The sequence below is a fragment of the Nansenia antarctica genome, assembly GCF_963989245.1.
Source record: "Nansenia antarctica genome assembly, chromosome: 14".
In the NCBI taxonomy this organism is placed as follows: domain Eukaryota; kingdom Metazoa; phylum Chordata; class Actinopteri; order Argentiniformes; family Microstomatidae; genus Nansenia; species Nansenia antarctica.
Window position 1 is genome coordinate 32,482,586 of NC_137684.1, and position 25,086 is coordinate 32,507,671.

The 25,086-nt window shown below is 42.6% G+C and overlaps 3 protein-coding genes across 3 annotated transcripts; all 3 read left to right on the top strand.

Moving 5' to 3' along the window:
- Positions 1–8,510: 8,510 nt before the first annotated feature.
- Positions 8,511–9,545, top strand: LOC308170090 (trace amine-associated receptor 1-like; the record flags this gene model as incomplete). The annotated part of the gene is made up of 1 exon (XM_080544822.1): positions 8,511–9,545. One exon carries the CDS (start codon positions 8,511–8,513, stop codon positions 9,543–9,545), a length of 1,035 nt encoding a protein of 344 aa, XP_080400948.1.
- Positions 9,546–16,675: 7,130 nt separating this feature from the next.
- On the top strand, positions 16,676–17,710 carry LOC308170092 (trace amine-associated receptor 1-like; the record flags this gene model as incomplete). Its single annotated transcript, XM_080544826.1, has 1 exon — positions 16,676–17,710. The coding sequence occupies one exon, from the start codon at positions 16,676–16,678 to the stop codon at positions 17,708–17,710; it is 1,035 nt and encodes a 344-aa protein (XP_080400952.1).
- A 5,674-nt stretch (positions 17,711–23,384) lies between these two features.
- On the top strand, positions 23,385–24,344 carry LOC308170093 (trace amine-associated receptor 13c-like; the record flags this gene model as incomplete). Its single annotated transcript, XM_080544827.1, has 1 exon — positions 23,385–24,344. One exon carries the CDS (start codon positions 23,385–23,387, stop codon positions 24,342–24,344), a length of 960 nt encoding a protein of 319 aa, XP_080400953.1.
- Between the last annotated feature and the right edge of the window lie 742 nt (positions 24,345–25,086).

Here is a 25,086-nt window from a genome sequence, read left to right on the forward strand (position 1 = left end):
CTGGGACAGTGTGTTGACTGGGACAGTGTGTTGACTGGTGAAGCGGCTTGTCTGGGAGAGGTAGCTTGTTTCCATTGTGCCTTTGGTTTGTTTTGAGGGAGTGTGTTGGTCCGGATCCCAGAGCCTGTGAGGTGAGTTAGGACCCCATGTTGGCCTGGTGCAGCTACACTAAGGTTCCACCAGCACATCGTGACTCTCCCTAACCCTAACCTCTGCCCAGGGGTCACTTCAGTTCATTCTGACTTGGGAGGTGAACTATTATTTTTCATGTAACACATAACACATCAAGGCCGGGGCTAGGGGGCGGGGGCTAACGGCCTGTATCACATCCTGAGTTGACAGTTGACAGAACGAATTAACCCCTTCATGACTTCTTCACAGTGATGCAATATTCACAAAGTAACAAACATACTGTTGTTTGTTCGTCCTCCTCTGTTGTACCCAGAGCTGAGAGACTTTGAGGGACACAGTCAACACAACCAGTCTGATACCTTGAGGTGTTGGTGGTTAATGAGCAGAACAGCCAGTTTGACACATGAGTTAGCAGTTAGCGCTGCTAGCAGGTAATGAGTCCCCTGGTTGGACAGGTGTGAACACTGACAGGTGGAGCAGACATGGAGCTCACCTCCACTGGGACTACAACACCCATAATGACCCTCACCCCCACTGGGACTACAACACCCATAATGAGACACTAACGTCCACTCTCTCATCTGGCTCCTTAGATTGCATCAGACCATTACATCAGAGAAACAAACTGAAGATTAACTTTGATAGTCACAAAACAATACATGTACATATCAACAATTGACTAGAAGTGTGTGTGTGTGTGTGTGAGAGAGAGAGAGAGAGAGAGTGTGGGGTATCCTGTGAGTGAGCCTTTTTGTATTCTGCACCCCAATGTACATCACATTAATGGCCTTTGCTTTGCCTACGGTTTACCCACAATGCCCCGTTTAGCGGGCAAAAAATCCCATTGACAATGAATGGGGCGATATTCAAACCGCCACAGCTCGGCCTCTGGGTGACATAAAGACACGCGGATTTCGCTGGGGGGGGCAGGGTGGTGACCAAAACACACACACACACACATACACATACACACGCACACACACATACACACTTTTTGTGGAGAGAAATGCCCATTGAAATTGCATGGCAGAACTTTCAGAACAGAGGGTGAAATATACATTTGTATACATTTTGCAAACTGCTCCTACGGCTACAGTCTGTATGTCTATATTCACAATTTGACATTGAAACGTAGAGCAACTCTTACTGTCACTCAAAGTATCAACATACGAATCGAGACCCGGAGCAAGTGGATGAGTTCACAACATTGTTGCATAAATTATTTCTCTGGTTTGCGTTCTCACAGCCCTTCATGTAAACGAAGTAACATACGCAATCGAAGCAACAGACGTGATTAGTTGAATGGTCAGAACATTTTTTAATTGCCCGTTGTCCCGCTCTTACAGATCAATACGCGTGCGCTGTTGTTTTCCTATGGACTGCCTCGAGCAGCGTTCTCACCAAAAGCGAAGCGAAGCAAAGTGATGGATGCGTCGTTTCTAACCTGCTGTTTCTAACCTGCTGCTGAACAAGTCAAAGACCCAGGAAATCATCGTAGACTTCAGGAGGAAAAAGTCCGAGATCCAGCACCTGCTCATCGACGGAGAGAGCGTGGAGAGAGTCTCAACCCTCCGATTCCTGGGGATGCACATGCGGGATGACCTGACCTGGAAGGACAATACAAAAGCCACCATCAAGAAGGCACAACAGCGGCTATACATCCTGAGAGTCCTCAGGAAGGAACACAGCAAGCAGGAGATACTGGTGACCTTCTACCGCGGCGCAGTGGAGAGCATCCTCACCTACGGCATCTGCAACTGGTTCTCCAGCTGCACAACCGCGGAGAGAAATGCGCTACAGAGAGTTGTGAGAACAGCCCAGAAGATCACCGGCGCCCCCCTCCCCTCTCTGGAAGAGCTGTACAACACACGCTGTCTCAGGAAGGCCTCCAAGATCTCCAGGGACCCAACCCACCCTGGGTACGAACACTTTACCTGGCTGCCCTCGAAAAGGCGGTTCAGGACCATGGCCGCAAGGACAAACAGACTGAAGAACAGCTTCTACCACAGGGCCGTCCAGGCCCTGAACACAGCAAAGACCTAGGTTCTGGGCCCTGGACAGTCTGGACGGATTGATGGCAGCTGCTGGACTGAAAAAATCAGGTGTAGTGCTGAGGCACAAACATGTACATTTCAAGCCTGCAAACTGCGACACATAAATGTGAAATAACACTATTGTGCAATATGACAACCCTAGTCGTCTATCTGTACAGTATAGTATAGTGGATAGTGTACATAGCCTTTATTTATGTAAACCAGCTCCTTCCCTTCTTGTGTTTTTTTTTTTAAGTGTTTTTTTTTTCTTTCCTAACACCAGGGGAGCCACCCCTCCTAAATTTCGTTGTTTGGTACCTGTACTGTAGCAATGACAATAAAGACCATTCATTCATTCATAACCGGAGCGAAACCACCCTTTTCAAGCGGAGCATCCGTTGGTTCTTTGCTGCAGGAGCGACTTCGAATGCGCGTTCTCACAGCTCCAAACGACGCAGAGCAAACTAATGTAATCCTAAACTCCGATTCAAGTGAAGCAAATGTTCTAGTGAGAACACACCCTAATGTTCTAGTGAGAACACACCCTAATGTTCTAGTGAGAACACACCCTAATGTTCTAGTGAGAACACAGCCTAATGTTCTAGTGAGAACACACCCTAATGTTCTAGTGAGAAAACACCCTAATGTTCTAGTGAGAACACACCCTAATGTTCTAGTGAGAACACACCCTAATGTTCTAGTGAGAACACCCTAATGTTGTAGTGAGAACACACCCTAATGTTCTAGTGAGAACACACCCTAATGTTCTAGTGAGAACACACCTTAATGTTCTAGTGAGAACACACCCTAATGTTCTAGTGAGAACACACCCTGATGTTCTAGTGAGAACACACCCTAATGTTCTAGTGAGAACACACCCTAATGTTCTAGTGAGAACACACCCTAATGTTGTAGTGAGAACACACCCTAATGTTCTAGTGAGAACACACCCTAATGTTGTAGTGAGAACACACCCTAATGTTCGAGAACACACCCTAATGTTCGAGAACACACCCTAATGTTCTAGTGAGAACACCCTAATGTTCTAGTGAGAAAACACCCTAATGTTCGAGAACACACCCTAATGTTCTAGTGAGAACACACCCTAATTTTCTAGTGAGAACACACCTTAATGTTCTAGTGAGAACACACCCTGATGTTCTAATGAGAACACACCCTAATGTTCTAGTGAGAACACACCCTAATGTTCTAGTGAGAACACACCCTAATGTTCGAGAACACACCCTAATGTTCTAGTGAGAACACCCCCTAATGTTCTAGTGAGAACACCCCCTAATGTTCTAGTGAGAACACACCCTAATGTTCTAGTGAGAACACACCCTAATGTTCTAGTGAGAACACACCCTAATGTTGTAGTGAGAACACACCCTAATGTTCTAGTGAGAACACCCCCTAATGTTCTAGTGAGAACACACCCTAATGTTCTAGTGAGAACACACCCTAATGTTCTAGTGAGAACACACCCTAATGTTCTAGTGAGAACACAGCCTAATGTTCTAGTGAGAACACAGCCTAATGTTCTAGTGAGAACACACCCTAATGTTCTAGTGAGAACACACCCTAATGTTCTAGTGAGAACACACCCTAATGTTGTAGTGAGAACACACCCTAATGTTCTAGTGAGAACACACCCTAATGTTCTAGTGAGAACACACCCTAATGTTCTAGTGAGAACACCCTAATGTTGTAGTGAGAACACACCCTAATGTTCTAGTGAGAACACCCCCTAATGTTCTAGTGAGAACACACCCTAATGTTCTAGTGAGAACACACCTTAATGTTCTAGTGAGAACACACCCTAATGTTCTAGTAAGAACACACCCTGATGTTCTAGTGAGAACACACCCTAATGTTCTAGTGAGAACACACCTTAATGTTCTAGTGAGAACACACCCTAATGTTCTAGTGAGAACACACCCTAATGTTCTAGTGAGAACACACCCTAATGTTCTAGTGAGAACACACCCTAATGTTCTAGTGAGAACACACCCTAATGTTCTAGTGAGAACACACCCTAATGTTCTAGTGAGAACACAGCCTAATGTTCTAGTGAGAACACACCCTAATGTTCTAGTGAGAACACACCCTAATGTTCTAGTGAGAACACACCCTAATGTTCTAGTGAGAACACACCCTAATGTTCTAGTGAGAACACAGCCTAATGTTCTAGTGAGAACACAGCCTAATGTTCTAGTGAGAACACAGCCTAATGTTCTAGTGAGAACACACCCTAATGTTCTAGTGAGAACACACCCTAATGTTCTAGTGAGAACACACCCTAATGTTGTAGTGAGAACACACCCTAATGTTCTAGTGAGAACACACCCTAATGTTCTAGTGAGAACACACCCTAATGTTCTAGTGAGAACACCCTAATGTTGTAGTGAGAACACACCCTAATGTTCTAGTGAGAACACACCCTAATGTTCTAGTGAGAACACACCTTAATGTTCTAGTGAGAACACACCCTAATGTTCTAGTGAGAACACACCCTGATGTTCTAGTGAGAACACACCCTAATGTTCTAGTGAGAACACACCCTAATGTTCTAGTGAGAACACACCCTAATGTTCTAGTGAGAACACACCCTAATGTTCTAGTGAGAACACACCCTAATGTTCTAGTGAGAACACACCTTAATGTTCTAGTGAGAACACACTCTAATGTTCTAGTGAGAACACACCCTAATGTTCTAGTGAGAACACACCCTAATGTTCTAGTGAGAACACACCCTAATGTTCTAGTGAGAACACACCCTAATGTTCTAGTGAGAACACACCCTAATGTTCTAGTGAGAACACACCCTAATGTTCGAGAACACACCCTAATGTTCTAGTGAGAACACACCCTGATGTTCTAGTGAGAACACACCCTAATGTTCTAGTGAGAACACACCCTAATGTTCTACTGAGAACACCCTAATGTTCTAGTGAGAACACCCCCTAATGTTCTAGTGAGAACACACCCTAATGTTCTACTGAGAACACCCTAATGTTCTAGTGAGAACACCCCCTAATGTTCTAGTGAGAACACACCCTAATGTTCTAGTGAGAACACCCCCTAATGTTCTACTGAGAACACCCTAATGTTCTAGTGAGAACACACCCTGATGTTCTAGTGAGAACACACCCTGATGTTCTAGTGAGAACACACCCTAATGTTCTAGTGAGAACACACCCTAATGTTCTAGTGAGAACACACCCTAATGTTCGAGAACACACCCTAATGTTCTAGTGAGAACACACCCTAATGTTCTAGTGAGAACACACCCTAATGTTCTAGTGAGAACACACCCTAATGTTCTAGTGAGAACACACCCTAATGTTCGAGAACACACCCTAATGTTCGAGAACACTCCCTAATGTTCTAGTGAGAACACACCCTAATGTTCTAGTGAGAACACACCCTAATGTTCTAGTGAGAACACACCCTAATGTTCTAGTGAGAACACACCCTAATGTTTTACTGAGAACACACCCTGATGTTATAGTGAGAACACACCCTAATGTTCTAGTGGCAGTGATGTTCCTGGAGTCATCGGGTGTTTCAACGTCATACCCCTCCTCCAGGTGACGCAGCCGGGGCTGATCAGACCTCAGCTTCATAGATACTTCATCTAAAAGAAATCACTGATTACCCCTTCATAATATTTTTTTATAATTACAAAATATTGTTTAATGAATACAATTTTAAATAAAGGATATGTCATTAACAAATCAATAGTAGTAAAATGTGTTTTGAAACATATATTGCTTTTTCAAAATATTTTTGTTTGGACAAGTAACTTGAGCTGTCGGACAAGTGAAAGATAAGTTCCCTTGTCCGAAGGACAAGTACCAGAAAAAGCGTCAAGTGTCTACGTGCATTGAGCAAATAAACGCCTGGATGACACAAAACTTCCTCCAACTAAACAAGGACAAAACAGATGTAGTGTCTTAGCCTCTATAATATACTGTAGAATAACGAGAGAGTGGTTAGAACTCTGTATATCAACAAGGACGTGCAACCCTAACCCTCTTAAAGGAGCCTAGAACATAACAACAGAGATAATTGTATTCGGTGCACCTGACAAAAGATCGAAAGTCAGTGCAAAACGTGATTCTCTCTCTCTTCAAACTGAAAAACAGGTCGATAACTAAATCAGCCTACTATCACCTGAAAAACATAACAAGAATGAGAGGTTTCATGTCCAAGCAAGACTTTGACAAACTAATTTAAAAAGGGTTAGGGTTAGGGTCTACTAACAGGAGCTGTTCGTAAATTGCAGCTCATCCAAAACGCCGCTGCTAGGGTCCAAACAAAAACAAAGAAATGTGAACACATTACACCAATCCTGAGATCCCTAAACTGGCTACCAGTCTATCAGAGAATTTAATTCAAAATCCTCCTAATTACATACAAATCAAAAAATGGTCTTGGACCAAAATACATATCAGATCTCCTCCCACCCTATATTCCAGCAAGGTCCCTAAGGTCAGCTGAGACTAATCAGCTAATCATTCCAAGAGGAAAAACAAAACACGGTGCAGCAGCTTTCAGTCACGCTGCTGCATTCTCCTGGAACAAACTCCCTGAAGAAATTGTTGGGTATTTCTTCTGGTTATGAATCAAAGAACAGATATTGAGTTTAAGACAATTTAATCAGTTACAGGCAGATATATACATTACGTCTGTTCCCCGTGGACCTGGGCTGGAAAGAGAACGCTCTCTCTCCCTCTCCCCGTTTCGTTCCAGAGGGGAGGGGCCAGCGTGTATGTGTGTCTTTGCCCAACCCCCAGAGGTCCCTGTTGGTCATCTGGTTGCCATAGAACCCTCATTGTTAGAGGGCATCATGTCCTTGCATGCCCTGGTATGTGTGTGTGTTTAAAATATACTACATATTCATACATAGATCATACATACTACAGAAATATACGACAAAATCAAACAGGCCCAAACCCTTAAAATATTTAAATCTAAGCTAAAAACCTTCATGTTTTGCAGCAGTTATGATTAAACACAAACACTTCTATCAATGTCTTTTTTACTTTAACTAATGTCTTATTAAATGTTTTATCTATTTACTTCTTATATTTGCTTTTATAAAAATAATAAAAAATAAACATATGTAAAGCACTTGCCCCTGTTGTATGAAATCTGCTATACAAATAAACTTGCCTTGCCTATGTACATGCATACATATATATATATAAGATATTACACTAGTTGAATGTCTGCTTGCTATACTTTTTCATAGACTTACTGCTTTCAGAGCTAGTTATGTAATATGATAAAGAGTAGATACATTTATAGTCTTACTTACAAGCGGCCCTTTCAGGGCCATAATGCTGATGTGGCCCGGGATGACATTGACTTTGACCCCTGGTTGACCCCTGGTTCATGTGATACATTTCTCTAAATATAGCCATGTCCCTTCTTCATTACCTGATGTTTTCAGTAAGGGGGGGGGGGGGGGGTTCACAGTGTAATACATTCTGACATTATGTCTTACTGCTCATGACATCCCCTGATACAATCACAGCACATGTCTGATTGGTCAGCAGGATAATGTATTCATTATGGTAATAGACTATGGATACATAAGTAGGAGATTCAAGTCCAGAGTCTCTTCACATTGTGACCAGAGACCAAGGAGTCACAATAAAGACACATCACCATCCGCAAGGCTGAAAGGTATTGTATTTATTTTATGATTTTATTTAACATATTCTCATTCACAGCAATGACCTGACCCTAACCCTGACCCTGACCCTAACCCTGACCCTGGGCAGAGGAGGGGGGATGAGACCTGACCCTAACCCTAACCCTGGGCAGATCTGGTGGCCATGAGGCCATATTGGGAATTTAGCCAGGGAATTAACCTGAGCACATGCTGAGGGAAAAAAGGCCTCCGGTGTTTTGAAAATAGTGTTGATGAATGGCTTTGATAACTGGTATATGAGGTTTGTTTGTGAAAATATAAAGTGTAAAGTTTGTTTTTTTAAAGGTTATTGTTTTCTGAGTGGAGCAGTCCCACTCAAATGTTTTATTGGATAGAGATAGTGGAGGTAGACAGGAAAGTAAGGAGGATGTGGATAGGGCATGGGCCGGATTCAAACCCATGCCAACATGGGCATATATACATATATACATAGACCACTGGATCACCTCAGGCCACAAAATATAATACATTTGAGTATATTAAACATATATATAACCATGTAACTTAATATATGCTATTTCTAACTAGCCTACTGTATACACAATAATATGATGTTTAAAGAGAAAATATTGATGAAACAAATGGAATACTTTTTTGGCAGATAAACAACTTGACCCAGGACTATGGACCCAGGACTCGGTGTCAGCAAGGCTGATATTGTGGAGAATATACATCTATGTTATGAATCAGTGAATGGCTCTTGCAAAAGAACAATCTTGTCTCCAACGATAAGAGTCGTACTGTATCTTTTCCTTGGAACAATGTCTGTTCTCACAGTGTGTGGAAACCTTCTTGTGATCATCACCATCTTTCACTTTAAACAGCTCCACACTCCAACCAACTACCTCATCCTGTCTCTGGCTGTGTCAGACCTGCTCTTAGGGGCAGTGGTCATGATTCCCAGTATGATACGATCTGTAGAAACATGCTGGTATTTTGGAGATTTGTTCTGTAAAATCCACTCTAGCTTCGATGTCATGCTGTGCACTACATCCATTTTGAATTTGTCTTTCATATCTATAGACCGATATTATGCAGTCTGTGACCCTCTGAGGTATGGAAGTAAAATAACTGTTCACATCGCTCTGGTCATGATCCTGGTCAGCTGGGGTGTTTCTGCCATAGTCGGCTTTGGGATGATATTTTTGGGGCTCAACATTTTGGGGGTTGAGGAGTTTTACTATACTTATGTTGCATGTGAGGGAGGGTGTATTTTGTTCCAGAATGCCGAAACAAGCGCTGTGTCTTCAATACTCGCATTCTACATCCCAGGTGTCTTGATGCTCTGCATCTACTTCAAGATTTTCCTGGTAGCCCAGAGACAAGCACGCAGCATCCAAGACTCAACCTGTCCGACCTCAGGGAAGATGGCAGACAAGTCACAGAGAAAAGCAACCAACACTCTGGCCATCATTATGGGGGTGTTTCTTGCATTCTGGCTGCCATTTTTTGTCTGCAACATTATTCATCCCTTTATCAATTATTCTACTTCTGCCGTTGTGTTTGAAACAATAGTGTGGATTGGCTACTTAAACTCAACAATCAACCCAATGGTGTATGCTTTCTTCTACAGTTGGTTCAGAACGGCATTTAGAATGATCATCTCAGGCAAAATATGTCAACCTGACTCTTCAACTCTAAAGTTGATTTCAGACTAAATATGTTTATTTCAGAATAAATATGTAAATGTTATTGAAGTAAATCGAAGCACCCCATTTAACACTAGAATGGCCATCCCTCGTTTACCTACTCTTAGCGCCGCCTCGGGGGTCATGATAACCCTAACCCTGAAAAACACTGAAAAACACTGTTTGTGGGATACATTTCTCTAAATATATACAGTGCCTTCGGAAAGTATCCCAACCCTTTCACTTTTTCCACATTTAGTTTGAATTTAAAATGGATTAAATTAATTTGCTATCAATCCACAAAAGTGTTTAATCCAGTCCAAAAACCGCTAAATCCACCAAAACCCCCCCCCCAAAAAAACAAGGTTATACGTCTCTGTTAATAACCGGGCAGAATAGCAGTGTCATGTTAAAGTGAAGTCTGAGAGAATCCTCTTGTTCAACAATTATATCAATGCAGTCTGCCATCACTAACCAACGGGTAGAGCCTGGACTCAATTTCAATGGACAGCTCCCGTTGTCTCATAAATGTCTCATACCAGTGGCGGCTGGCCGATAGAGGGCGCTGGGGCGCCGCCCCCACCTTCACTTCCTAGTTGCGATTTGTAAAAAAAATAAAAAAAATAAACATTGTTTATTCACAAAATGCGGCTGATATTCTGTCGGCGCCTATCAGCATTCATTAAAAAACCTCCAATACAATAAACATTTTATCTGTGTGTGTGTAAAATTCACTGTTAAAATACATAGGGGGAGGAGTCGGGTCGCCGATCGAATGCAAGTCTATCGCAGGCCAAATACTTTTCGCTTACACGTGAGCTGTAGCAGCGCTCCAATTGGCTGTCTCTATTTCTCGGCCGGGGCGCAAAAAGTTGCGTCCTGAATATCCGGTTGTAATAGCAGACAATGCATTATGCTGAGGACTTCCGACTTCCGGGCTTCCGGACTTCCGGGCTTCCGGACTGCTCTCCTAACAAATTAAGTTGTTTACAATGTAAGGAGGATTTATTTCTGTAAACAAATTGAACAAATGGATTAGAAGGAGGCATCTTTTCTTCCCAACTTGAGGATATTGCAACTGGACCTATTACCGAAGTCAAACTTCGTTTGTGGTCGCAATCTCCGCACCGGCTGCTACTGTTGGTGTTTTGCGAAGCCAGAATACACAAACTCGACCTGAAGGTAAGAGAGTCAGCTAAGATAAAAGCTACTTCAAACATTTAGTAATATCGTCAGCATGGTACGTTTTATAATGTCGTCTTTTCGCTTGTTTGTTTATGTATTCACCCAGCACACGCACACACACACACACACACACACACGCACACACGCACACACACACACTCACACTCACACACTCACTAGAGGGGATGAAGAGGTCTGTACAGGGGGGTAGAGGGATGAAGAGGTCTGTACAGGGGGGTAGAGGGGGTGAGGAGGTCTGTAGAGGAGGGTAGAGGGGATGGAGAGGTCTGTACAGGGGGGTAGAGGGGATGAAGAGGTCTGTACAGGGGGGTAGAGGGGATGGAAAGGTCTGTAGAGGTGGGTAGAGGGGATGAAGAGGTCTGTAGAGGAGGGTAGAGGGGATGAAGAGGTCTGTACAGGGGGGTAGAGGGGATGGAGAGGTCTGTAGAGGTGGGTAGAGGGGATGAAGAGGTCTGTACAGGGGGGTAGAGGGGATGGAGAGGTCTGTACAGGGGGGTAGAGGGGATGAAGAGGTCTGTACAGGGGGGTAGAGGGGATGCGGAGGTCTGTACAGGGGGGTAGAGGGGATGGAGAGGTCTGTACAGGGGGGTAGAGGGGATGAAGAGGTCTGTACAGGGGGGTAGAGGGGATGGCGAGGTCTGTACAGGGGGGTAGAGCTATTCTCATGCTAAAATCGACTGTAAATCCAGATTTTAAAGTTGATATTCTTCCCCGTGGAGCATGCCCCCATAACCTGTGCCCCACCCAAAATGTTTAGCACCACTGTCTCATAAATGTCTCATAAATGTTCCTATAATCACACTGGCGCTTTGCTGAATGGCCAAACCAGTTGTAGGTTTCCCTGATCATATACCGCTGGGGAGAATCTGCATGGCCTTATTTGCAACTATATCTAGCTAGTGGAACCACAGAGAATTATAACCCCTAACCCAACCACAGAGAATTATAACCCCTAACCCAACCACAGAGAATTATAACCCCTAACCCAACCACAGAGAATTATAACCCCTAACCCAACCACAGAGAATTCGCTGTAAACTTGGCTGCTTTCGTTTGAGTCGAGTGAAAAACTAATTATGTTTTCCGACCATAATGCTAGCAATTTCTTAGTGGTATTTCCCACACAGGTAAAGGATCTTGTTCACTGATACAGCGGGGTCCTAACCCTAACCCTATAGGGATAACCCTACATCAGGCTCCTCTAGTCAACATGCCTTTTAACAGTTTCTATCTAAGTAAAAAGAAGCAAACCTAACCTCTAAATGGTACAAAGTTAAACATGACACATTTCATCACATTTTAAAGCAAGACACATTTTTGTTTTTAACTTTTTACAATTTCAAAATAATAAAACAAGGAAAAAGGCCTTGTGCAAAAGCTTGGGAACCCTGTCAGCTAGTACTTTGTAACTCCACCTCAGGCAACTATAACAGCTTGCAAACGCTTCCTGTAGCCAGCTAAGAGTTTCAATTCTTGTCTTGGGAGATTTTCCCCATTCTTCCTGGCAGTACACCTCTAGCTCAGAAATATTCTTCGGCCTTCTTGCATGCACGGCATGTTTGAGATCTCTCCACAGATTTTCAATAATATTCATGTCTGGGGACTGTGATGGCTTTAATCTGGATCAAATCTTCAAAACGGGTAGTTCAAACTGACAATACAGGATTGGGATCAGCTTGGTCCCAAAAAACTGGATTATCTTGATCCCACCAGAGGGGTGGATTTCCAGAGCAAAATGTACTATACATTTAATTTTAAAATATTTTTATATATAAAAAAAGATGGCAAAGTTTGTTAACTGAAATAATACAACATCTTTAGCAACCAGCTCTTGTAGGTGTCCCTAAGGGTAAGAAACAGAGGGAGACAGACAGACAGAGAGCAAGCACACACACACACACACACACACACACGCACACGCACACACACACACACGCACACGCACATGCACACACGCACACGCACACACACACAAACCCCACAACTTCGCCTCTAGGTGAGCTAGAGGAACTCTAGGGGGTTGCAGGGGAGTTAGCTAGTTAGCCAGTGCTAGTTAGCTAGTGCTAGTTAGCTCGTCCCCTCGGTGAGCTAGAGAAACGTGGTCTTCGCGGGGGATGCAGTGGAGTGGCCCGGGGGGGGGGGGGGGGTCCACAGTCTAGGGCAGTGATGTTCCTGGAGTCATCGGTGTTTCAACGTCATCCCCCTCCTCCAGGTGACCCAGCCGGGGCTGATCAGACCTCAGCTTCATAGATACTTCATCTAAAAGAAATCACTGATTACCCCTTCATAATATTTTTTTATAATTACAAAATATTGTTTAATGAATACAATTTTAAATAAAGGATACATCATTAACAAATCAATAGTAGTAAAATGTGTTTTGAAACATATATTGCTTTTTCAAAATATTTTTGTTTGGACAAGTAACTTGAGCTGTCGGACAAGTGAAAGATAAGTTCCCTTGTCCGAAGGACAAGTACCAGAAAAAGCGTCAAGTGTCTACGTGCATTGAGCAAATAAACGCCTGGATGACACAAAACTTCCTTCAACTAAACAAGGACAAAACAGGTGTAGTGTCTTAGCCTCTATAATATACTGTAGAACAGGGGTCGGCAATAGGCGGCCCGTGGGCCATTGCTGGCCCATCACCAATAATATTTGGCCCAGCAGATTATTGTGAGAATCCACTTTTTTAATTTTTTTACAATATTGGACCGACAGTCCCACATATAGCGCCTATAATGTCCGAATAGAGAATCTACCTCCACCTGAATAATGCTTATTGTACTTTTATCCATGTTGAGAGTGAATGACACAGGGACAGACAATCAGGCAGCGAAGCGCACTGACGCTGAACCCCTCATAGTGAATCACAAGTAGGTGGACAACGCTTGGTGCTGAAATAGCCGTGTGTGGTTTGAAAAAAATAACACGAGCTCAGTAAACCATTCAAACGTAATGTTTACGTATATGTGACTGCAACACACATATGAACAGTAACAAAGCAAATTCTGTTTAATTTTCTGAAAAACATTGACAACAAAATCGGCGCAAACAAAAAGCAACTCCCATCGGTCACTATTTGCTTGATATCTGGTGATATGGACGTCACTTTAATCCGCAGGCAGTTCTCAAGGTTTTTATGCATCAATCGATTCCTCTCGTGCGTCTTTATCACATTCATTGACGAAAAGGACGACTCGCATGTATAGAAAGGGAACATTGTGAGCACGGAAAATGTGAGTCTCTCACAACGGCTTTGCATTGATGAAACCAGGTAGGATGAACGTATAGTTCGCTGTCCATTCCTCTTTAAATGCCCTGTTTTCACCGTCAACTTTCCTCTTTAGACCTTTGGAGAGTGACATGATGTTTCTCTTGCTAGCTAGCAGGTTAAATATTTAGCTAACTTCACCCGACACGCAAACAACCAATCCAATAATAATGTGACCTTGTCTGGGAGGAGGGGGGAATCATTATCAGAATAAAACTATGTTAAATAATTATTAGAATAAGTTAGGCTGCGCTACATCGTCAGTCCACACATTTATTATTCAAAAATATGGAAAAGGGTGAAACTACGTTTCAACGTTGTTGAGAATCACAACACAAACTCGCTAGTCAAGCCAAAATACTGCAATGTAATGGATTGGACTGCTACCTAGTTAACTATAACACTACTTTACATGTTAGCAGGCTCACAATACAAGCTGTGTTAGTTGACTAGCGATGTGTACATTTTTCGAAAGAAAAGTCAAAGCATTAGAACGTGTCACATTTTTTAACAATCAATTACTTAAATTAGCCTTTGATTATGTTCGGGCCCGCCATCTAGTGGCTCAAATTTTTTGGGGCCCGAGGCCAAACTTAATTGCCGACCCCTGCTGTAGAATAACGACAGAGTGGTTAGAACTCTGTATATCAACAAGGACGTGCAGCCCTAACCCTCTTAAAGGAGCCTAGAACATAACAACAGAGATAATTGTATTCGGTGCACCTGACAAAAGATCGAAAGTCAGTGCAAAACGTGATTCTCTCTCTCTTCAAACTGAAAAACAGGTCGATAACTAAATCAGCCTACTATCACCTGAAAAACATAACAAGAATGAGAGGTTTCATGTCCAAGCAAGACTTTGAAAAACTAATTTAAAAAGGGTTAGGGTTAGGGTCTACTAACAGGAGCTGTTCGTAAATTGCAGCTCATCCAAAACGCTGCTGCTAGGGTCCAAACAAAAACAAAGAAATGTGAACACATTACAGCAATCCTGAGATCCCTGCACTGGCTACCAGTCTATCAGAGAATTTAATTCAAAATCCCCCTAATTACATACACATCAAAAAATGGTCTTGGACCAAAATACATATCAGATCTCCTCCCACCCTATATTCCAGCAAGGTCCCTAAGGTCAGCTGAGACTAATCAGCTAATCATTCCAAGAGTAAAAACAAAACACGGTGCAGCAGCTTTCAGTCACGCTGCTGCATGCTCCTGGAACAAACTCCTTGAAGAAATCAAACAGGCCCAAACCCTTAAAATATTTAAATCTAAGCTAAAAACCTTCATGTTTTGCAGCAGTTATGATTAACACTTCTATCAATGTCTTTTTTACTTTAACTAATGTCTTATTAAACGTTTTATCTATTTACTTCTTATATTTGCTTTTATAAAAAAATAAAATAAAAACGTATGTAAAGCACTTGCCCCTGTTGTATGAAATCTGCTATACAAATAAACTTGCCTTGCAAGTACATGCATACATATATATATATAAGATATTACACTAGTTGAATGTCTGCTTGCTATACTTTTTCATAGACTTACTGCTTTCAGAGCTAGTTATTGTATCATATGTAATATGATAAAGAGTAGATACATTTATAGTCTTACTTACAAGAGCCCCTTTCAGGGCCATAATGCTGATGTGGCCCGGGATGACATTGAGTTTGACCCCTGGTTGACCCCTGGTTCATGTGATACATTTCTCTAAATATAGCCATGTCCCTTCTTCATTACCTGATGTTTTCAGTAAGGGGGGGGGGGGGGTTCACAGTGTAATACATTCTGACATTATGTCTTACTGCTCATGACATCCCCTGATACAATCACAGCACATGTCTGATTGGTCATGACATCCCCTGATACAATCACAGCACATGTCTGATTGGTCAGCAGGATAATGTATTCATTATGGTAATAGACTATGGATACATAAGTAGGAGATTCAAGTCCAGAGTCTCTTCACATTGTGACCAGAGACCAAGGAGTCACAATAAAGATACATCACCATCCGCAAGGCTGAAAGGTATTGTATTTATTTTATGATTTTATTTAACATATTCTCATTCACAGCAATGACCTGACCCTAACCCTGACCCTGACCCTAACCCTGACCCTGGGCAGAGGAGGGGGGATGAGACCTGACCCTAACCCTGACCCTGGGCAGATCTGGTGGCCATGAGGCCATATTGGGAATTTAGCCAGGGAATTAACCTGAGCACATGCTGAGGGAAAAAAGGCTTCCGGTGTTTTGAAAATAGTGTTGATGAATGGCTTTGATAACTGGTATATGAGGTTTGTTTGTGAAAATATAAAGTGTAAAGTTTGTTTTTTTAAAGGTTATTGTTTTCTGAGTGGAGCAGTCCCACTCAAATGTTTTATTGGATAGAGATAGTGGAGGTAGACAGGAAAGTAAGGAGGATGTGGATAGGGCATGGGCCGGATTCAAACCCATGCCAACATGGGCATATATACATATATACATAGACCACTGGATCACCTCAGGCCACAAAATATAATACATTTGAGTATATTAAACATATATATAACCATGTAACTTAATATATGCTATTTCTAACTAGCCTACTGTATACACAATAATATGATGTTTAAAGAGAAAATATTGATGAAAAAACTGGAATACTTTTTTGGCAGATAAACAACTTGACCCAGGACTATGGACCCAGGACTCGGTGTCAGCAAGGCTGATATTGTGGAGAATATACATCTATGTTATGAATCAGTGAATGGCTCTTGCAAAAGAACAATCTTGTCTCCAACGATAAGAGTCGTACTGTATCTTTTCCTTGGAACAATGTCTGTTCTCACAGTGTGTGGAAACCTTCTTGTGATCATCACCATCTTTCACTTTAAACAGCTCCACACTCCAACCAACTACCTCATCCTGTCTCTGGCTGTGTCAGACCTGCTCTTAGGGGCAGTGGTCATGATTCCCAGTATGATACGATCTGTAGAAACATGCTGGTATTTTGGAGATTTGTTCTGTAAAATCCACTCTAGCTTCGATGTCATGCTGTGCACTACATCCATTTTGAATTTGTCTTTCATATCTATAGACCGATATTATGCAGTCTGTGACCCTCTGAGGTATGGAAGTAAAATAACTGTTCACATCGCTCTGGTCATGATCCTGGTCAGCTGGGGTGTTTCTGCCATAGTCGGCTTTGGGATGATATTTTTGGGGCTCAACATTTTGGGGGTTGAGGAGTTTTACTATATTTATGTTGCATGTGAGGGAGGGTGTATTTTGTTCCAGACTGCCGTATCAAGCACTGTGTCTTCAATACTCTCATTCTACATCCCAGGTGTCTTGATGCTCTGCATCTACTTCAAGATTCTCCTGGTAGCCCAGAGACAAGCACGCAGCATCCAAGACTCAACCTGTCCGACCTCACGGAAGATGGCAGACAAGTCACAGAGAAAAGCAACCAAGACTCTGGCCATCATTATGGGGGTGTTTCTTGCATTCTGGCTGCCATTTTTTGTCTGCAACATTATTGATCCCTTTATCAATTATTCTACTTCTGCCGTTGTGTTTGAAACATTAGTGTGGATTGGCTACTTAAACTCAACAATCAACCCAATGGTGTATGCTTTCTTCTACAGTTGGTTCAGAACGGCATTTAGAATGATCATCTCAGGCAAAATATGTCAACCTGACTCTTCAACTCTAAAGTTGATTTCAGACTAAATATGTTTATTTCAGAATAAATATGTAAATGTTATTGAAGTAAATCGAAGCACCCCATTTAACACTAGAATGGCCATCCCTCGTTTACCTACTCTTAGCGCCGCCTCGGGGGTCATGATAACCCTAACCCTGAAAAACACTGAAAAACACTGTTTGTGGGATACATCTCTCTAAATATATACAGTGCCTTCGGAAAGTATCCCAACCCTTTCACTTTTTCCACATTTAGTTTGAATTTAAAATGGATTAAATTAATTTGCTATCAAGTGTTTAATCCAGTCTAAAAACCGCTAAATCCACCAAAAACCCGCCCCCCCAAAAAAACTAGGTTATACGTCTCTGTTAATAACCGGGCAGAATAGCAGTGTCATGTCAAAGTGAAGTCTGAGAGAATCCTCTTGTTCAACAATTATATCAATGCAGTCTGCCATCACTAACCAACGGGTAGAGCCTGGACTCAATTTCAATGGACAGCTCCCGTTGTCTCATAAATGTCTCATAAATGTTCCTATAATCACACTGGCACTTTGCTGAATGGCCAAACCAGTTGTAGGTTTCCCTGATCATATACCGCTGGGGAGAATCTGCATGGCCTTATTTTCAACTATATCTAGCTAGTGGAACCACAGAGAATTCGCTGTAAACTTGGCTGCTTTCGTTTGAGTCGAGTGAAAAACTAATTATGTTTTCCGACCATAAAGCTAGCAATTTCTTAGTGGTATTTCACACACAGGCAGAGGATCGTGTTCACTGATACAGAGGGGTGGATAACCCTAACCCTATAGGGCTAACCCTAACCCTACATCAGGCTCCTCTAACCCTAACCCTACATCAGGCTCCTCTGGTCAAAATGCCTTTTAACAGTTTCTATCTAAGTAAAAAGAAGCAAACCTAACCTCTAAATGGTACAAAGTTAAACATGACACATTTCATCACATTTTAAAGCAAGATACATTTTTGTTTTTAACTTTTTACAATTTCAAAATAATAAAACAAGGAAAAAGGCCTTGTGCAAAAGCTTGGGAACCCTGTCAGCTAGTACTTTGTAACTCCACCTCAGGCAACTATAACAGCTTGCAAACGCTTCCTGTAGCCAGCTAAGAGTTTCAATTCTTGTCTTGGGAGATTTTCCCCATTCTTCCTGGCAGAACACCTCTAGCAGTTTGATCCCAAAAAACTGGATTATCTTGATCCCACCAGAGGGGTGGATTTCCAGAGCAAAATGTACTATACAATTTATTTAAAAATATTTGTATATATAAATAAGATGGCAAAGTTTGTTAACTGAAATAATACAACATTTTTAGCCTTCATGGCAAATCTTTATTTTTTTTTGGTCACGTTTGTGGTGGCCTATTTTGTTTTCAACCAAATGTTGATGACATAAATGTTTATGCTCACAAAAGTATCACAGCAAAGATTGTCAATCACAAATATTTAAGATAAAAGAAAAAAATATCTTCAAATCCTGGATCAGAAAAAAGTGGGATTTCAAAAATCCTGATCTGATTGAGATTAAACATTTTGAACTACTGGGCCCAGGTGATATGAAGTAGGCTAGTACCACGAGAGGAGAAACAGCCCCACACCATGATACTTCCACCTCCGAACTTCACTGTTGGTATAGTGTTATTCGGGTTATGTGCAGTGCCATTTCTCCTCCAAACATGGTGTGTTGTGTGACAGCCAAAAAGTTCAATTTTGGTCTCAACTGACCAGAGTAGTTAATTTACATTTACATTTTTGGCATTTAGCAGACGCCTTTTTCCAAAGCGACTTACAATCAATACATTTGAATACTAAGCAAGTGAATCATCAATCCACCAGTCGTAGCAGGAAGAGTAATCCAGCTCAGGCCCGGGGCCATTGATAGAAGGAAAAACCTTCTTCTATCACCTTCTTCTAAACATGTTTTTTTTTAAATATATTTAGACACTGGAGAAACAGAAAAACAGTACAAGGGGACAATAGAAGTTTTTAGGGACACAGTAGAGGGGAAAAGCGGGTGTCTTCAGACGCTGTGCTGGGGGGCAGTAGATGTCTCAGGAGGAGCAGTTAAGGTGTAACCTGAAGAGGTGGGTCTTCAGTCTACGACGGAAGATGGGTAGTGACTCTGCCGTTCTGACAGCTGTGGGAAGCTCATTCCACCAGCGGGGAGCCAGTGTCGTGAAGAGACGTGACTGGGCAGCGTGACTGCCGTGTTGGTGTAGAGTTGGTGGGGCCAGTCGGCCAGCCGAGGTGGAGGAGCGGAGTGAATGGGCTGGAGTTTGGGGGGTAACCATTTCCTTCAGGCAGGCAGGGGCTGTCCCTTTAGCTGCCTGGTAAGCAAGCACCAGGGTCTTGAATCTGATGCGAGCTGCTATCGGGAGCCAGTGCAGGGTGCGAAGGAGAGGGGTGACATGAGAGTATTTGGGGAGGTTGAACACCAGACGGGCAGCAGCGTTCTGGATGAGCTGCAGAGGGCTGATGGCCGAGGCGGAGAGCCCAGCCAGGAGTACGTTGCAGTAATCAAGGCGGGAGATGACCAGTGCCTGGGTCAAGAGTTGCCGTATTCTTCTGATGTTGTAAAGGAAGAATCTGCAGGAGCGAGCCGTTGCTGCAATGTTCAGGATAGTCGGTTATCCAGGATCACTCCAAGGTTCTTGGCTGTCAGGGAGGGGGTTACAGTAGAGTTCTCCACTGTGATGGAGAAGTATTGGAGAGGGCAGGCTTTCCCGGGGATGAAGAGGAGCTCTGTCTTGTTAAGATTGAGCTTGAGATGGTGGTCTGACATCCATGTTGAAATGTCAGCGAGACATGCTGAGATACGGGTTGCCACGTGTAGATCAGAGGGGGGGAAGGACAGGAAGAGTTGAGTGTCGTCTGCGTAGCTGTGGTAGGAGAACCCATGTGAGGAGATTACCGAGCCAAGAGACTTGGTGTAGAGAGAGAACAGTAGGGGCCCTAGGACAGAGCCCTGGGGTACCCCAGTGGTGAGGGTTTGTGGAGAAGACAGCGATTCTATCCATACTGCAGTGTAAACGGTCGGCTGGTTTTGGCATACTTATTATGAATTTAGTAGGCAGTATTCAGTATATACTCATTGAGTATGCTAGTATACCATTTCGAACACAGCCTTAGTGGATATAGGAAATGTTAGGATATCTATAGCATAGCATAGTGTACAGCACAGTGTTTTATTGTATAGTAGTATAGTATAGTAGATAGTGTACATAGCCTTTATTTATGTAAACCAGCTCTTTTCCCTTTTTTATTTTACCCTTGGCCCTCTTGTTTTTAGTCTTTTTCCAAGCACCAGGGGAGCCCCCCCTACTAAATTTCGTTGTATGGTACCTGTACTGTATTAATGACAATAAAGACCATTAATTAATTCATTCATTAGTGTGTTCAAGACTTTTTTCCCTGTTTCATTCCATTTTATTACACATAACTTTATTTACATATGGACTTTAATGTTTAGATTTGTTGTCTGGATTGTTTGAGTTAATACCAAAGTCTGGTGCAAATTTCACTTGAATAGGCTCTTTTGAAATACATTTACCAGACAAAATGTTGATGTGTTCAATACTTATTTTCCCCACTGTATGTGAAATGTCACATGTGTGAAATGTCACGAAGATCATCTAGGGTGGTTACCAAACCACCCAATAGGCAAAACAGAGAGTCAGCATGCGGCGAGGACAGAGAGTCAGTATGAGGACAGAGAGTCAGTATGAGAGGACAGAGAGTCAGTATGAGAGGACAGAGAGTCAGTATGAGAGGACAGAGAGTCAGTATGAGGACAGAGAGTCAGTATGAGGACAGAGAGTCAGTATGAGGACAGAGAGTCAGTATGAGGACAGAGAGTCAGTATGAGAGGACAGAGAGTCAGTATGCGGCGAGGACAGAGAGTCAGTATGAGGACAGAGAGTCAGTATGAGAGGACAGAGAGTCAGTATGCGGCGAGGACAGAGAGTCAGTATGAGAGGACAGAGAGTCAGTATGAGAGGACAGATAGTCAGTATGAGAGGACAGAGAGTCAGTATGAGAGGACAGAGAGTCAGTATGAGGACAGAGAGTCAGTATGAGGACAGAGAGTCAGTATGAGAGGACAGAGAGTCAGTATGAGAGGACAGAGAGTCAGTATGAGAGGACAGAGAGTCAGTATGAGAGGACAGAGAGTCAGTATGAGGACAGAGAGTCAGTATGAGGACAGAGAGTCAGTATGAGGACAGAGAGTCAGTATGAGGACAGAGAGTCAGTATGAGAGGACAGAGAGTCAGTATGAGGACAGAGAGTCAGTATGAGAGGACAGAGAGTCAGTATGAGGACAGAGAGTCAGTATGAGAGGACAGAGAGTCAGTATGAGAGGACAGAGAGTCAGTATGAGAGGACAGAGAGTCAGTATGAGAGGACAGAGAGTCAGTATGAGAGGACAGAGAGTCAGTATGAGGACAGAGAGTCAGTATGAGAGGACAGAGAGTCAGTATGAGGACAGAGAGTCAGTATGAGAGGACAGAGAGTCAGTATGAGAGGACAGAGAGTCAGTATGAGAGGACAGAGAGTCAGTATGAGGACAGAGAGTCAGTATGAGAGGACAGAGAGTCAGTATGAGGACAGAGAGTCAGTATGAGAGGACAGAGAGTCAGTATGAGGACAGAGAGTCAGTATGAGGACAGAGAGTCAGTATGCGGTGAGGACAGAGAGTCAGTATGCAGCGAGGACAGAGAGTCAGTATGCGGCGAGGACAGGGCGCTCTCTGCAGAAGCAGCACTCCCTGGCTGTGTGAGGAGTGGAATGTGGGCCTGTGTTGCAGCTAGAGAGAAACGTTATCATAGTTAGGGTTAACCCTAACCCTACCTCAGTAATTAAAAGGTATTACGTAAGAAATTACAGTCATAGTATCTTCTTTTCGACAATCTGCTGCTCGACTAACCCTGGGCTGCATATTACTCCGTGCGCACGTGTTGAGTCTTAAATCACACTTGAGATTAGCTGGAGCCAGGCTTTTTCAACTAATCGCTGATGTAGTTATCAATGTACGTGGAATACCCCCAAGGACACACATGTGGACTAACCCTAACCCTAGAGGTGTCCAGTGTGGCCTAAAGGTAAGACGCCATTTGACTATTGGTTGTAAAATAGTGAACTATCCCTTTAGTGTTTGATGCCGGAGTTTAAAAGGGAGAATAATCCAAACAATGTGTTTCAGGCAAAATAATCTATTGATCATGTGACCTATTGTGACTGGATGGCAGCCTGGCAGGGGATGTGCCTACAGCAATATGAACTACATATAAACATGATCAGACCGCTCTGAGAACATTACTTCACTCCAGCACCCATCTGACACTGCAAATGGTACAGTATTTACTATAAATGTACTATAGTAGTCATATTGTATGAGCTACGGTAGCAATTGAATTATTCGAAACGTGAATGTTAATTTTCATAATCTTTTTTTAACAATAATGCAATTTTCTCTTGTTTCTAAGTATAACGGGAGGACAGGGCATTCTGGGTAATGTGATGGACGCCTCATCTCCTCGGCATGCTGAACCAGAGGGGCTCTGCTACCCTCTAACCCTAACTGCTACCCTGCTACCCTGCTACCCTCTAACTCTAACCCTAACTGCTACCCTGCTACCCTCTAACTCTAACCCTAACCAGAGCGGCTCTGCTACCCTGCACCAAGATGATGCTCAGTGAAGAAACAGAGGTGCAATTGCACCTGTTTTTTGTTTCCCTGATGCTGGTCACTATTGTAGGGAACTGTGTGGTCATCATCTCTATAGCTCATCTAAAGCGGCTCCACACCCCCACCAACATGCTGATCATGTCCCTGGCTCTGGAAGACCTGCTGCTGGGCCTGCTGGTGATGCCCTTCACCCCCGTCAGGCTTGCGGACGGCTGCTGGTACTTTGGAGATGCTTTCTGTCTGCTGTTGACTACTTCTGACATGTTCCTGACATCTGTCTCTATCTTCCACCTAGTGTGTATAGCTGTAGATCGGTACGAGGCTGTGTGCAACCCACTTCACTATTCCACCAAGATTACGATGCCAGTAGCTTGGCTCATGGTTTCTGTCAGTTGGTCCAGTGCTGCAGTGTACTCCTGTGGCCTACTCTACTCAAAGGCATATTCGAGAGGACTGGAGGAATACCTTGCATCTACTTACTGTCTGGGAACTTGTCATATTCTGTTAAATTCACTGTGGGGAGCCCTAGAGACACTGATATTTTTTTTCTTCCCATGCACTGTAATGGTGGGACTGTATGCTAGGATATTTCAGGTGGCAAAAGAGCATGTGAAAAAGATTGAAGATGCCAGCCACTGTGTCCATTCACATGGGGGTAAACGTGTCGTGTCTAAATGCTCTGAGAGAAAAGCAGCTAAAACACTCGCCATTGTGGTGGGTATGTTCATCCTTTGTTGGATGCCTTACTTTTTTTGTTCCATGATTGATCCTTTCATAGGCTTCAATTCACCTGATTACCTATTTGAAATCTTAAGCTGGTTGGGTTACTTAAATTCTACTTTAAATCCAATGATCTATGCTCTGTTCTATCCTTGGTTCAGAAAGTCTTTTTACCTTATAATTACTTTGAAAATATTCCATCGACATTCCTCAGATATAAATGTATTTGTACGTTGATGTGATAATGTAAATTATCTAAATGTTCTTAAGATACATTCTATATGAGAAGATTTTTCATGCTGCATTCAGCATTTACATTTTTTTTACAGCGTTTTTTAAAATCTTCACTCTGGCAGGCGTTTTTAAACATCTTCGTTTTCAGGGGGCAAAAACTTGTTTGTGTCTGGACGAACCCCCCAAAACGAATATAAAAATCCACGTTTATCAACAAAACGTATAGGTGTGGACAGGGCCTAACATGCAATATTAATGAATTCATGTCAATGAGTAGAACATTTTATTTGTCAACGTAGTTCCCAAAGATGGATGGTTGCAGATTATGTACCGTTAATTCTTGTTATAGAATTATGTAGATAATTATTGTTGAAGCAAGCACACATTACATCCCTGTAGCTATTATGTCTCTCTGGATTTTAAATGTTAATTGCTGTTGTTGTAGCACATTTTTTAAAAGAAAGCAATCAAATATGAAATATCACATTTATTGTGTAATGGAACACATTTGTGTTTTCTCCCTCTAATATAATTGCACATTGTCCACCGTACATTACCTGATGAGAGGATAAATTGAAACAGTGAAAAAAGGCTATATCGCTCATAGAACTCACCTGAAATGATATCCCAGGTTAATTATATTACAACTGGAGACATTTTAAATCAGCTCTAATAATTCCAAGGACCTAACATGGACCAAATTGACGAAATGCCAGATTTTCAACGTATTCCAGTACTTACATTT